This window comes from Bombus terrestris, chromosome 11, assembly GCF_910591885.1.
Source record: "Bombus terrestris chromosome 11, iyBomTerr1.2, whole genome shotgun sequence".
Lineage (NCBI taxonomy): Eukaryota > Metazoa > Arthropoda > Insecta > Hymenoptera > Apidae > Bombus > Bombus terrestris.
In genome coordinates, this window is record NC_063279.1 from 5,576,656 (window position 1) to 5,592,081 (window position 15,426).

Consider the following 15,426-nt stretch of genomic DNA (forward strand, 5'->3'; position numbering starts at 1 on the left):
TTTAATGACTTTTTTGCACCTTTTTTTTACTAAAAAAGAATTTTTATTTACAAAGCAAAATAAATTGCCAGTAACACTAGCACACGCAATGGGAATACCGCTTTCCTATTGCTTGATTTAGTCTACCTGACATTCGATCATACAAAATAGGTAGAGAAATTTTTGTTTTTTGTTTTTTCTCATTAACGAAGCAAAAGTATCTTGAAGAATCAAAAAAACGATCCTTCGAAGATCTATAAGCCTCAGAAACGGCATTAGAGCCGCATAATATCGCCAGGTCTATTTTTTTCCTTCAATTGAAAGTAATACAAAATCTTTGACAAGAAACAAAACGCAGATCGTTTTATGTGGCAAGATTACGTATATTATAAATATATTTGACGGAAAATAAGCAAGGCGAGTTTTTTCTTCTGTTTTAAAAATTACCAATAAAATCAATCTGCAAGCAACAGTACTTTGTTCATACTTTCTTATTATTTTTTTTCATGGAAACACATTTCTTGTATTTTTATTTTATTTGGCTATGTAGGATAGTATGTTAATTCATGATGACGTCGAAGAACAGAACACTCGAAATCAGTAAAACTTGAATGATATTTTACAAATTAAAAAGAAGATCTTTGTGATAATCTATGATCGATGGATCTTGTTTTATGAAAATTATTTCATTCTACGTATTTCTAATCGTGATGACCGATAAATTATTGCATTCTACGATTACGACATATAATATTTTACTGACCTATAAAATTGTCCTACCCCATGCAGTATTGTTAATATTCGAGTAATTATCCATTTGTACTCCATTTTTTCTCCGTCGAAATTTATATTTCAATTCGAGAAGAAAAGATCAATTATTAAACAACACAAGGCAATATTTGTATAAAATTTTTGTTACAAAGGAAAATATATTTCTTTATCGTGATATTAAATATTAACACGGAATATAGATAAATAAAATATCAATAAAGAAAAGAAAATAAACAATCCACAAATCAACAAACTTCCGATGGAGGGAAAAAATACAGTGCAAAGTCAAATTGTATGATGATTTAGTTATACCATGCCCATTCAAACAATCTTGTCCCATCAGTGTATTTTCATTTTCCATTGAAACAATATAGTATTCAAAATGATGCTCAGGATTTCCTATGCAGACAAGATCGCCGTTATTATTACCTTTTCGTTTAAATATAACTATATCTATTGACTGTCTGTGTAAATATGAATGTATATATGTTTCAATATAATTTATTTCCGCTATTTTGTTTTTAATTTTTTTTCTTTTTTTTTATAAATCGGTGCTGTTACATTACAGATGTCTAGATACCAGTATCAATTTTAACGCTTCGCATTTATTCTCGTATTATTAATTTGAGCCAATAATTTTATAATATTAATCTTACTGTTCTCCTTTTCTTTGTTTGGCAAATAAAGGATAGTACGATTATTGCACATTGTTAACTGTTTCATAAAAATGTTTCACATATTTTTCATTAATATATCGATATTCGCATCTAGATAAATTCAAATTGTAAATCAAACAGCACAGACAAACCCTGATTACACGATAATATCGAATAATTCCTACCTAAAATCTTTGTGCGTACAACAACAAGTAATATCGTAGTACATATACTTTTTTTTTACTTACGAGTTACAAATAGCAGTACTGTTATAGAAATTTCCAAGATCTTCGATCATTTGGTCAAGTTAATGAAAGTCATTCACGTCTAAGAACTTCCTATAGTTGCTCGGTTCATATTTTCCATTAATTTTTTCTTTCTTTCTCTTACTTTTTTTCTTGTCATTTCACAACTTATGGAAGGTCGAGTCCTCTTTTCTTTTCGTCCATTTATTTAACTGCTAGTTTCAAATCACTACTTGGTTCGTCGAATGATTCTCTTTTTTATGTTTGTACAATTCACAACTCGCCTTACAGTAAGATTACCGTCTTATTAGTTTTGTTTTAATAGTTTAGAATATTTGAAACTACGTTGTAACTCATTTCATACAAAGAATGTGTTACTCTCGCTGTATTTCAGGCTGCGTGGGAAACTAACGTTTTCTTGTTGCTTATAAATGTGTGATGCAATTACCAGAAATATTTATTAACCTTTTGAAGTATTGCTGATTTCCACTTCTTTCTATATCTTTTTCTTTTTTCTACCTTTTTATTCATTTTATTTTGTTTAAATTTGAATCAATATATAAAAATACGCTTAATAGACATGCTCATATAAAGTATCTTTTAATATCTTCCAAGAAATCTCATTCGATTTTCTATTCTTAATTTGTCATTTAAAAACTTTATGATATGCCGAGAGATTACTTTCGTCGAAAAGTTTTGTTCTTATTTGGGTCATCGTATTGGCTCGATTCATGCTTCAAAAGGTTAATAGAAACGTGCAGGTTACAAATTCAAAACCATGATTACATGCGTAACATTCTAGATTTATGGAATTCGAAATTCTTCGAATTCCCACATACGATTATTTAGTTACGGTATGTGAAATGGCGATTAAAAACCGGTATTAGCAATGTAGTGCCTTTATATGGCAATAGCACAAACCAAAAAACGTATCAAAATATACTCTGGTTAATCGTAACGTTACGAAAAAATTAGACATAAATTCACACAGAAATTACTCTTGTAGATACAAAAACGTAAATTTTAAATAATTCGTTATTTTTTAACTTATTTCATTCCTTCTTCTTCGTATTTTTTTATTGTCATAATAATTGCTTATTTGATTATTAAAATGTTAATCGATTAACAGAAACACGAGATTTGGTTCATGCTATTTAGTACGTCAATAGTAACTCTCAAGAACAAGATTTCACAAAAATCATACTATATATTTACATGGTGTTAACATTCGCAACGCCATATAATCCTTTACAGAATGATAATATAGAATTCTTGCAAATGTCGTGTGTTCGTGATCATTTGCGAGTAAATAACGTTTACCCCATATTTTTTATAAAAATCTAATATTTTACGATGTTGAAGCGCATCATTTTAAGACTTTGACGTGAAAAATAATTTTAAATGATGAAATTCATACAACCGCGATCATACCATACATTTTTGTGTGGATTCTCTACAAAAAATTCTAACTTTTTCTGCGTTGAAAGCTAAGTAACCACGGTAAGTTAGGAATAAAAATCGGTTAAACAACTATCCAATTCATAAAATTCTCGATCAAGAACGCCGTAGAAAAATATAAATTGGCGGTGTATTTATGGTAATTCGGATTTCATTAATGAACAAAACGATATACCAGGAAGACCCGCCATAGTAATAATTATTTAGCAGTATTATCGATGTAGAATCCAGTACGGTACATAAATATGAAATTTTATGTCTTTCGAAGCACAATTCTTTTTCGTTTCTGTTTGCTTTATCTTTTATTTAAAACAAAAGTGGTCAAACTTCAATTACCCAAATTATACGAATTTTGATCAATTTTTGGTAGGTCATACTAATATTTAAAAATCATATCCAAAGTAACAATTTGAAGTCATATTTAAAAAGATGGTAACCGTGAATTTAATAAATTTATTTATATTAATAATAAAGTTTAAAGCACATGGCAGGACAGAATAAAAGGAAGAGAAATGTAAATATTAACAAACAGTAATAGTGATTTTATGAAGTTTGAATACTTCTGATCTAAAATGTGATGTTTTATCAATCAAACGCAAATTTGACAAATTTATATAGATATGAGGTAAAATAAAACATTTATAAATTTACATACTCGCTTTTTTGCCGTCACTTTGCCGGTCAGAAAAAGCGTACTACATACTGGGTTCAATACCGATTGTTATGTAAAAAGAAGCTCACCAATGTCCAGCAGGTGATCGTAAATATTTCTTAGAAACGCTTGAATAACAAAGTCGCAATAACGCGTTCTTAAATGACTTAGAAACAAACGTTTCAAAACGACGAATATAAAGTATTTATATAAAATCAACTTCCACTTATTCGAATCTCAAATACTTCACAGCGACGATCGCTCTGTTTGAGCAACTTCTTCGTCATATTTTTCACACTTGAAAACTCAATGTTCCACCAAAGACACCTAAGACTTCACTGAAGACATTTACACTTTTTAGTTTCACTAGTGGCAAATTCAAGAAATATATAATGTTCGAAGATTATATTTGCATCACAGTGATTTCTTTCTCGCTTTACTTACTTTAAAAAATAAGAAATACAAGTCTAAAAAAAATACCATTGGCAGTCACTCATTCTGCTCTTTATATATTGAATTGAATTATGAATACTTATAACTTCGTCAAAATTATGTTCAATTCAATAGTCAATATAGTATTCAACTCTTTTAAAGACATCTTTTTTATATTTGAATTTTCTATCATGAGCTCCTCTCATTATAATGTATGTATAGTACTGTAATTGAGAAGATAAATTAAAGACATTAATTCTGGTATATTCTTGTTATCATGTATGTATTACCTAAGCAGTAGAGATTTATTTAATGTCTCAATAAATGGTAAAAAATGACAAATTCACGTAAATTATATTCATAAATATAAAACAAGAAAGAATTCTTTATTCTAACAAAAACTCAAACTGATGCATCTTTATGTGATCACTGTGACATGTATTATTTGATATTAGCACAAGGAACTAGGATTTAATCTTTAATCCTTTCATACTGCCACTATAATGTTTTGCATATTAAAATGGAATATTTATGCAAATTACTATCATTATAAAATGGAGTCATGCTAACATACAATTTAAAAATTATTTTTCCAACCTTTGGTAGATCACTATGCAAAATCACAAGAAATCCATGAATTACTTTTGTATATGCTTTCAACGATTAGGCTCTGTCACTTCATTAAACAAAGGTGTCAATGAATCAACATCTTGTAATCCATCAAAATTACCAAGTGGGTCCAAATCATTTGTTTCTGTATCAGTTTCTCCAAGGAAATTGGCTTCAAGCAAATCCACAACATTCCTACATAAACTGCTAGAAGTAGACTCGTTAACAGTTTCATTGTGCAAGTTTAAAGAATTCAGAGTAGGACTTGAGAGCATTGGTTCGTTAGTATCCTGATACGTTTCTTGCGATTGAATTGTATGTAGTGGTGTCGAAGGATATGATCTAGATCCATTACTATCTTCTGTGTAAGATGGCGTATATGTTGATACTGGCACAGGTAATGGTGTATTAGGATAGGAGCGTGACTGTATTATTTTCTGTAATGCTCCACCTACTGGAATATCAAGTACATTTGATGGATCTAACATATCCTCTTCTGATAAGTTTAAATTTGAATTTGGTAAAGCATCCAACACTATTGAATTGTTTTCTATCAAGCCTTCTTCTGCAGGTTGTTCCGGTAAAATTTGCAAGCTTTGAGTTCCTTCTTCATCCAAAATGTTTAATATATTCGTTATGTTTTCAGGTGTAATTTCTTTGTCACCCATTAAGAAATTTTGGTCATCTGATATAAAGTTTGGATCAACGTCATCAAGTAAATATGTTGAAGGTCCTTCTGGTTGACCCATTGATCCAAAATCATTGAACTCACTAGGTACTGGCGTAGGCGCTATGGAACTGCTTGTAGATGGATTAAAACTCTGGCTCTGAAAGGATGATAAGCAATGTTGCGTTGAAATAGGTGACATCAATGCAGGATTAACCATTCTATGTAATGGAACTGATTGTGACCTATAAAGTTCACTGGTAAATTGTTTATTGTTATGAAACAATTCGCTAATTTCCTGATCAGGTTGATTTTTTTGATAAACGTTTTTAATTTCTTGTAAATTTTCCTGACTTGGATAATTAATGAGTAATTGTTTTTGCGGTGCTAAATCAGAAGATAAAAATGCAGCACACTGTGATCCTTGTCCTTCTCTTTTTGGTGTAACTGAAATTTGCGTTGTACTACTATCTACCTGCACTTCCGACGACTTGGTAGAAATCAACGGTAACTGCGGTGTAGATGACGCTTGTCTAACTAATTCCGGACCACTTGTGGGAACAACAAAAGTATCATTCTTGCTAGTATAAGGCATACTGCAAGATATTGAACGCGATAAGGATTTGTGAGTACGAGCTCTGGAACTACTTGCTTGCAAATTGCTTCTCGACCGTGGCACAGGTGTATTTCGTGGTGAAACGAATGGGCTAGCGTTTGCAGAATTAGATTTGGAAGCGCGACCATTAATAGGTGAATGTGGGCCCGGCGATATTGGCGTAAAATTAAATATTCGACGTCGTGTATTTGGGCTCTGTGGAACTGTATTAGTAATAACATTCGAGTCTTGAACATGTTCTACAACATTTGTTTCAAAACTGACTCTACGTCTGGTATTATTTTGGTTCGAATGGTTTAGTAAAGTTGGTAATATCAAATTGTGCTTTTGAGTGATTTCACGTTTTTCAACATTTTGCCTAATGATAGCAGCAGGTAATACATCAACAGGTGCATGTACAGTCCCTCCTTTCAAATTCTGTTGTAATATTAATCTTAGCTGTGAAACTTTATCAGATCTTGATATTTGTTCATCAATAGCAATAGTATTTGCTTCCACATCTGAACTTGATGAATTGCTTTGTTGAAAATACTGTAATAATTCCTCCTCTTGTTCTTGAGAGTTGTTACCTCCATTCAAATAATCATCTAAAGCATCCGAATCAATAGAGCCAAGTTTCTCAGTTTTACCTGCAAGATTTGAATTCTCTTGCAATAATAGAATCTGGTCTTTAGTTAAAACTGTAGATTCCTCTATTGCATTTGAACTAGACTCAAAAGTGTTGGGACAACCATTTACTTTAATGCAACTTTTGGAACATGTTGATGATTCGTTATCACAGTTTTTGGTAGGCTGATTGTTAACAGCCTCGTTTGTTTTGCACTTGGTAGGCTTCAGATTACTAGCTAGTATCACCGAAATTTTCCCGGGACGTTGTATAGATGTAAGCTTAGGCAACAACACATTGGAATGCTCTACATTCTCTTGTATTTGCTGTTCTGTAAGTTTTGTCTGCTTCTCAGGACTTGTCTCTGATGGTTGATTCAATACAATTGGATTGGCACGCTTTCTGGAATTTTTGGGTTTGATATCTCGCTGTGTATTTACGCAGTTGGTCATTACTACACTAGGGTTGCTATTATTCTGTACGTCTTCAATCGATTGTACCACTATATTATCACAGTTGGATTCCAGGGAGATGTTACATGGCTGACTACTAGTAGCTTTAAAAACTTTCTTCTGCCGATTGGTTACTACAGCAGATGAACTCAATTTCGTTAATGCATTCTGCTGCCCACTCGATACATTTGTACCTTGAGATGACTGATTGGATTTAGTTTTCTTATTTCCCTTATTTGCCCCCGTTTTATTATCGACAGTCTTCTCTTTGTTCTGGTTCTGAAACATTTAAGAAACATTACATTTACTGTTAGTTACCTACATCTTGTTACTTACTAAGAAAATATTTTATACCTGTATAACAGTATCAAGATGACGGTGTTTTTGATCCCTTATATGTTCTCGCTGTTGTAGCTTTCGTTGCAACTGTAATTGTGCTTCTCTAAGCTTCCCAGACTTTCCACTAATAGGTGTTGCACGTATATCTGTATTCGACTCTGAATATATAAAATAACTTATAATATACAATCAGAAAGAATGCTTCTGAAATATATAACAACCATCAAACCTTTATTTGTCGATGTATTCGAATTTCCTGAAGCACATAATATGCACACAGCAGATAGAGATCGAGTATCAACACACAAATTATCAACAAGATGACGTGCTAAGGCACTCAAAGTTGGAAATTTCAAACCAAGGAGGCTTTCTGCCCATTCTCTGATCAATGTAGATGCAGCTCCCAACATTTCTTCAGTAATATTTTCATCTACTTCATCACCCTAAAAAATTTAAAATTTAATTATAATATAAAATATAGAGAAAATATACATTATATACAATTTTTAAAACAATTTTGTATCTTACAGTCTGAGTGCCTGATATATTAGGCAATGTTGGAGGATCCAATTTAACTCTCTTGCGCATTCCAGCATAACAGTAACGTGAATTGCCTCGTGTGCCTAGTCTACGTGGTCGAACTCTTGGATATACTTGTTTCATAACTTTACCGAAATCAGCAGTTGATAAGGGTTTCATAGAATTTCGCATACAATACATACTATAAATAAATTGAAAACAAATGTAAAATAATAAATAACAATAAGATACTCAAAGTTTAATTAATTAATAAAAAACTTTTAGGACAACTTTTAAAACATGTCATATTTAAACTACCTACTTATATTCATCATAAACTTCTTGTTTTGGTAAAGAAACATCTGGATCTTCTTCTAAATGTGTTTTAATCCACATGATAGTTTGATGAATTTCATAACGATTTCCTAATGGATTTAATGGTTGTCTCAAAGGATCAACAGTTCCTCCAGTATTAGTCAATGATAGTGGAAGTTTCAGGTACAACAATAATTTTTCTTCTATTTTCAGTTGTTCAATTTGTGAGAAGATTTCTTGAATACGTGCTTTTGATTCTTCACTGTATATAAAAATCAATAAACTTGATTTGTATATAATTATATATAAAACACACTGTATATAAAATTTATCGAATGTACATTGTTTAAAATAATACTTGAATGAAAACATATATTTAAAACCATGATAATATAAAAAAAATTTACATATTTATTCTCCATATATGTGTTTATAATTTACATGTAGTTCCGTTTTAAATACTTATACATAGAATATAATTTTATATTATATAAAAGAATTATAGCATATAATCAATAAATAATGTTTTTATGTACATATGAAATATGTAATTTTTCTGTAAGTATTAACATAACATGGTAAAATAAATTTAGTAAAGTATAGCTTAAAATAGAATTTGTTTAGTTAGCTTGTAAATTTAAATAAAAAATTATTTTATTTCTATTTCCTCAGAAAATTATATAAATACATATTTCCTTTTTTTATTATTAGCGAATTACATATATATTTGTCTTATTATAAAATCTTCAATTTCATTTTAGCATAAATTTAAATTAACTTGAAAATATATTTCAGACACACAATTAATATTAAGTTGTTTTAATACTTTCTCAAAAATGTATTGGCTTATGAGTATTTTAGATTATAGATTTCAAACACAATAACAATGTTTCTCTTTTATTCCTAATTGCTTAATTTATATAAATATTATTACTATAAATGGTACTTTTATTTCAAAAGTAAAGCAAAGACATTAGATATTTATTAATTTATTTTACAGTATTCATTATTCCATAAAGATAAAAATATATACATTTATACAAAATTTTTATTGAAATAACTTCTCTTCATCTGAAATAAAAATATGAAACAGTGTGATTCTACTTAAACATATATCTCTTATTTAAAACTTTAGGCAATAGTTGAAACTCTGCTTTTATTTATGAATTCAGTTGAAACATCTTTGTGCTTATTATACATTGCATTAAAAAAAGATGTTTGAAATAACTTTAATATTACAGTAATTATTATTATAAATAAAGAGAAATGAAAGAAACATTGTTTTTATTTAGCATAAACATTGAAAAAAGTATGTGTTAACAAAATGTATTAAGTAACTTTAATTTCACAATCGCAAACTAAATAAATCATTAAAGAAGAATGAAGAGAAATATGAAAAGAAGCATATAAACAATTAAATTTTTTAATACAAAATTTCTTTTGGACTTTATCACCTAATTTTCTTCAACTTATAATAGAAACATTCAAATAATTGAACAAATCGCAAATTTGACCAAAAATTCTACAAATTCATTAATGTAAAAGGAAAAAAAACATGATACATTGAGAATAAAAAGAAAGAAAAGCCTAGAGGCAGGAGAAGAGAAAATGAGAGAAAAGAACGGGAAGGAGCGAGAGCGAGTAAGCAAGCAAGGGAGGGAGAGAAAGAAAGAAAAAGAGAGAGACAGAGAGAGAGAGAGAGTGAGTGAATGAGTGAGAGATAGAGATAGAGAGAGAGAGAACAATTGAATTAACCTGATGCTATCTTCGATCATGAGCCGAATTTTGTCGTACTTGGTGGTTGTGCCATGATTTGCCAGAGCCGTGAACTTGGCCGCGATGATATCCTGAAGTAGGTCGTCGTCGTGGAAGCCGTTTGAAAATCTGCCGGCAGCCGGTCGCTGACTCGACTGTAGTTGCTTGTTAGTATCATTAATGCCGGCGTTGATGCTACCGTCACCATTCTCAAGGGAAACGTCAGTTCGTTCCTTCTTAATTCGCCTGCCGTCGAACGCGCTTTCGTCGGCATTAAGCTCGATTCTTGCGGGTGGTTTGCTGACGCAGGGCTTCGTTTGATCATGGTTATCAGTACTCATCGTACCCCGTCAGAGCGGAGGCGCTTCGATTATGTGTGGAAAAATTGATCACCTCCCGTAGGACGACGCGAGTACCCTACCATTTTGTCAGAGTCAGCTGGACTACTTGTTAGCATTGCACTCCCGGTGATTATACATGAGCGCCATTCGAGACCCTCCACTCGCGCGGACCCGACAAGTCGCCGAAGCGCATACAATATGAGAATAACCACCGATCCGTCATACCGATCTCACGAGCAACATTTTATCCATGCCTTTTGGCATAGTTCATTTTGGCGGAATGCTCTTATGCGCAACCCATGACCAACTTTAATATCAGGATTAGTGGACGGTCTACTAGGCACGGAAATCCGAGCACTTTGCGCGTTCTTCAATCGTCATAGATCTTGCGCTTTGTCTTGTGAGTATGTCGCTTCATGTCGCTTTCTCCTACGTGTTAAGTCGTATTCTCATCGAACTTGCGTTTCCCTTAAAAAGATCAGCAACTATTGGTAAATAGTTCTCGAAGTTCCATTGAATTTATATATTTTTATCGTATATCTGTATAAATATCGTATGTATTTTATTGATAATGAGCTCATACAATTTTCAACTTCATAGATTCAATGGCAAAATGTCATTATATTTTTTCGCAACGATCGTTCGTTGCAATTCTACCTGTTTTATTTCTTTAATATCAGGTTTCTTATTGGATGTCTATAATTGAATACGCTTAATTATTGGTTGATACGCTATGGTTTTGGAAATACTAGACATAATAATATAATTGGCTAGTGTTAATACCTTGTAATTAAGATAGGCGCGCACCTTTTTTAGTATAAATTTAAACCTAAAGTTTAAAATATATCTGAATGAAATAAAAGTTTAAGTATATGAAATAAGTAATTTTATATTCATGAAAAACAAGTTTTATACAAAAATAGTAATAGTTATAAGTTTATATCTTAATAATTTTAATAATAAGATTTTATAATAATAATAAATAGATTTTGCCTGCCTAGTTATTTGTACATAATCAAGGCATCAAAAGAACTAGAAGAAAAATTCTATCATCGTACATAATGCCGGGAATGAATATCTAAAAGTTATATGTAAGAGCTGATAGGTAAGATTATCGTAATATAAAATTATTTAGTTGATTTTTTTACTTTAGACTGTTATATATTTAATATTGTATATAACTATTACCTTGTAATTACAATTATATACTATCATGATTTGTAATCTATTATCAGTTACAAAATGAATTTTGTCTTCTGTAAATTTTCGATGTAATCATTATTAATTAATATCATATAACTACCATTTAATTAAATAATCTACTATAAATACTAATTATTGATGATTATTACATTAACATTCATCGTAATAAAAAATCACGTGTTATGGATTATTTTTAAATTTAGAAATTGGAAAATTTGTAAATATTGTTTTAAAAAAGATATAACATTATTTACACACCGAATATCTAATTTTGGTTAGTGATATTGTATAAAATGATATTTTTTTTAAAGATCTTTCACTATATGTTATTCAAGTGACATAAGGTAATAGTGATTAACCTTTTACAGATTGAAGTGCTACAGAATCATGTTGAAGATGTTGAGTTTGTCACAAAATTCTTATTTACGTCAATTTAAATTGAAACACTATTTGAAATATCGCAATTTCCATTCAAAAAGAAATGTAGCATTTAGTGCTACAAAATATGATAGAAATGTAACAGAAAGTGATGTTAATAAATTTAAAAATGGACAAATTATTCATGGTTTTATAGTAGATGAAATTGCAAAAATAGATGAAGTATATCTAACTGCAGTCAGATTAACTCATTTGGGAACAGGGGCACAGTATTTACATTTAGCCAGAGATGACAGTAATAATGTATTTTCAGTTGGATTTCGTACAACTCCAAAAGATTCTACGGGTTTACCTCATATCCTAGAACATATTACTCTCTGTGGTAGTGAAAGATATCCATGTAGAGACCCATTTTTCAAAATGTTACGAAGATCATTGGCTACATTTATGAATGCTATGACAGGACCTGATTATACCATATATCCATTTTCTACACAAAATTTGAAAGATTATCGAAATTTACAGTCAGTGTATCTAGATTCTGTATTTAAACCAAATTTAAGAGAACTTGATTTTAAACAGGAAGGATGGAGATTAGAACATGCAGATATTAATGACAAAAATTCCCCTATTATTTTTAAAGGGGTAGTTTTTAATGAGATGAAAGGTGTCTTCAATGAAAATCAAACAATATTAGCTGAAAAATTACTAAATCTTATTTTACCTAATCATACGTATGCAGTAATTTCTGGTGGAGATCCTCTTGTTATTCCTACTTTAAGATATGTTGATCTACTCAATTTCCATCAAATTTATTATCATCCTTCTAACTCTCGATTCTATTCCTATGGCAATTTTCCTTTAGAAGATCATTTAAAATTTATCAATGATCGATACCTCTTTCTAATGGATAAGATAGATACATCTATGTCGGAAGTTCCTTCAGAAAAACGGTGGAACAATCCAAAAAAAGAACATATTACTTGTAGGCCAAATCCAATGGCTCCAGATCCTAGTCGACAAGGTAGCATAGCTATTGGTTATTTGTGCAATGATATCACTGATATACAAAAGAATTTTGAAATAAACATTTTATCTCAACTACTGTTAAGAGGTCCAAATTCAGCATTTTTTAAGGCCTTAGTAGAATCAAAACTGGGAACTGCTTTTGGCCCAATGACAGGTTTTGATTCCCAATGTAAAGATACCATGTTTGTTGTTAGTTTGCTTGGTGTTAAACCAGAAGATTTTGAAAAAGTAGATAAGACTTTTAATGAAACTGTACAGAAAGTTGTTACAGAAGGTTTTATGGAAGATCATGTAGAGACTGTCCTACATAGTATTGAGCTTCAACTAAAACATCAAACTTCCAATTTTGGATTGCAATTACTTTTTAGCTTAACACCATTGTGGAATCACAATGGCGATCTTATACAATCAATGAGAATCAATAAAGCAATTAGGAAATTTAGAGAAGGAATAAAGAACAATCCTAAATATCTTCAAGAATTAGTGAAAGCATATTTAATGGATAATAATCATAGATTGACATTAACAATGCTGCCATATGAGAAATATGATCATGAAAAAGGAGCTGCTGAACATGAATTGTTAGAATCTAAATTAAAACTACTTTCCAAAGAAGAGTTAGATCAAATTTATATAGATGGAAAAATTCTTCTTGAAGAACAACAGAAAGAAGAAGATGTAAATGTCCTTCCTACTTTAGAAATAAATGATATAAAAGAAGATGTAGAACGATATAAATTGGAGGATATGAAGGTAGTTGGTGTTCCTTTACAAGTTGCTACTGAACCAACAAATGGTGTTTGTTATTATCGAGGAATTCTTGGTACACAAGATTTAGCACAGGAATTAAAACTATTGTTGCCACTTTTCAATAATATTATTTCAAAAATGGGTACAAAAAATTATGATTATAGAAACTTTGATCAAATGATACGATTGAAGACTGGAGGTTTGAATTTTATGAATCACATTGTAGAACATAAAGATAACTTATTGCAATATGAAGAAGGAATATTAATAGAATCTTATTGTCTAGATCGTAATGTAAATGATATGTGGAAATTATGGTTAGAGTTGTTCAATAATGTCCAATTATCTGATATTGAGAGATTTACAACATTAGTTAAAATTAATGCTGCAAATTTGATTAACGATATTGCGAATTTAGGGCACACTTACGCAATGAGTAGTGCAGCCAGTTTGGTCTCACCAGTCACTAAATTCAAAGAAACTCTGTCAGGATTACAATATGTCTCAAACATGAAAAAAATAATACAAATGTCAGATTTAAACCCTGTTTTAAGTCAAATGCAAGAAATATCTGATTATATTTTAAATAAACAACATCTGAGATCAGCAATAAATTTATGTACAAATAACAAAGACACGATATTAGAAAGTATCAGTGAATTTTATAGTTCATTGAAAGGTACACCACAAAACACATATACTTTTACACATGGCCAAAATATTGAAATGGAAGATAGCGCTATCCATTATGTATTACCATATGCTGTAAATTATACAGCTAAAGCAATTTTTACTGTACCATATACAAATCCCGACTTCGCATCATTACGAGTACTTTCTAAATTAATCACATCACTTTACTTACATCCAGAAATTCGTGAAAAAGGTGGAGCTTATGGAGGTGGTGCTACATTGTCATCAGATGGAATATTCGCATTTTATTCTTACAGAGATCCTAATTCTACTCGTACCTTAGACTTATTTGAAAAAGCTTATGAATTCTTATTGAAGCATCCGTTATCCCAAAGTGATATTGATGAAGCAAAATTAGGAATATTTCAACATTTTGATGCGCCAGTTTCCCCAAGTAATCGTGGAATGATTAAATTTAGATACAACTTAACGGATGATGATATTCAAGAACAAAGAGAAAGATTGAAAGCTGTAACTAAAGACCAACTTATGCACGTTGTTACTAAATATTTACAACCTGATCAGAAACATATTAGAGTAGGACGTGCGTTGATTGGACCAGTTAATCACGATTTATTAAATAGGCATTCCGAAAATTGGAAGGTTCAAAATCAAGAAGAAGAAATTCGAGCAAGAGCAGTCGAATGAATATTTTGTGTTAAAATAAATATTATCTATTAATTATGTCAATCTACTAATTATATTAATTATGAATATTATTATCATATATAAGCTATTTATTAAAATGAGTATCATTTATGCATATTCATGCACATACACTTATATAGAACAATTTATGTAGTTACCATGAAATGTATTGCAATTCGTTGTAAAATGTTTATATAATAAATGTTATAAAAATTGCTATCATATATATGTACGCATGTATATACGATGTAGATACAATTATAAAATATAATTGTAGTTACAGAATAATAGTAAAGCTTAAAATGTATATAA

At 30.4% G+C, this 15,426-nt stretch overlaps 2 protein-coding genes across 4 annotated transcripts; one reads left to right on the forward strand and one right to left on the reverse strand.

The window, feature by feature from the left end:
* Window positions 1-187: 187 nt before the first annotated feature.
* LOC100643738 (DNA-binding protein RFX7) lies at window positions 188-10,835 on the reverse strand. 2 transcript variants are annotated; one of them, XR_007225688.1, is made up of 7 exons: window positions 10,073-10,835; window positions 8,325-8,579; window positions 8,012-8,204; window positions 7,713-7,926; window positions 7,499-7,641; window positions 1,655-7,423; window positions 188-1,149 (listed from the first exon to the last, which is right to left on the reverse strand). XR_007225688.1 is itself a non-coding variant. In XM_003398773.4 (6 exons), the coding sequence occupies exons 1-6, from the start codon at window positions 10,411-10,413 to the stop codon at window positions 4,850-4,852; spliced, it is 3,720 nt and encodes a 1,239-aa protein (XP_003398821.1). In that variant the 5' UTR covers window positions 10,414-10,835; the 3' UTR covers window positions 188-4,849. The 2 variants fall into 2 exon arrangements, 1 of the variants encoding a protein (XP_003398821.1); XM_003398773.4 differs by having other exon boundaries at window positions 188-7,423.
* Window positions 10,836-11,364: 529 nt separating this feature from the next.
* LOC100646672 (presequence protease, mitochondrial) lies at window positions 11,365-15,338 on the forward strand. 2 transcript variants are annotated; one of them, XM_012313503.3, is made up of 2 exons: window positions 11,365-11,518; window positions 11,985-15,338. In XM_012313503.3, exon 2 carries the CDS (start codon window positions 12,004-12,006, stop codon window positions 15,112-15,114), a length of 3,111 nt encoding a protein of 1,036 aa, XP_012168893.1. In that variant the 5' UTR covers window positions 11,365-11,518; window positions 11,985-12,003; the 3' UTR covers window positions 15,115-15,338. The 2 variants fall into 2 exon arrangements, with proteins under 2 accessions (XP_012168893.1, XP_048265970.1); XM_048410013.1 differs by lacking the exon at window positions 11,365-11,518 and adding an exon at window positions 11,763-11,890.
* Window positions 15,339-15,426: the final 88 nt, after the last annotated feature.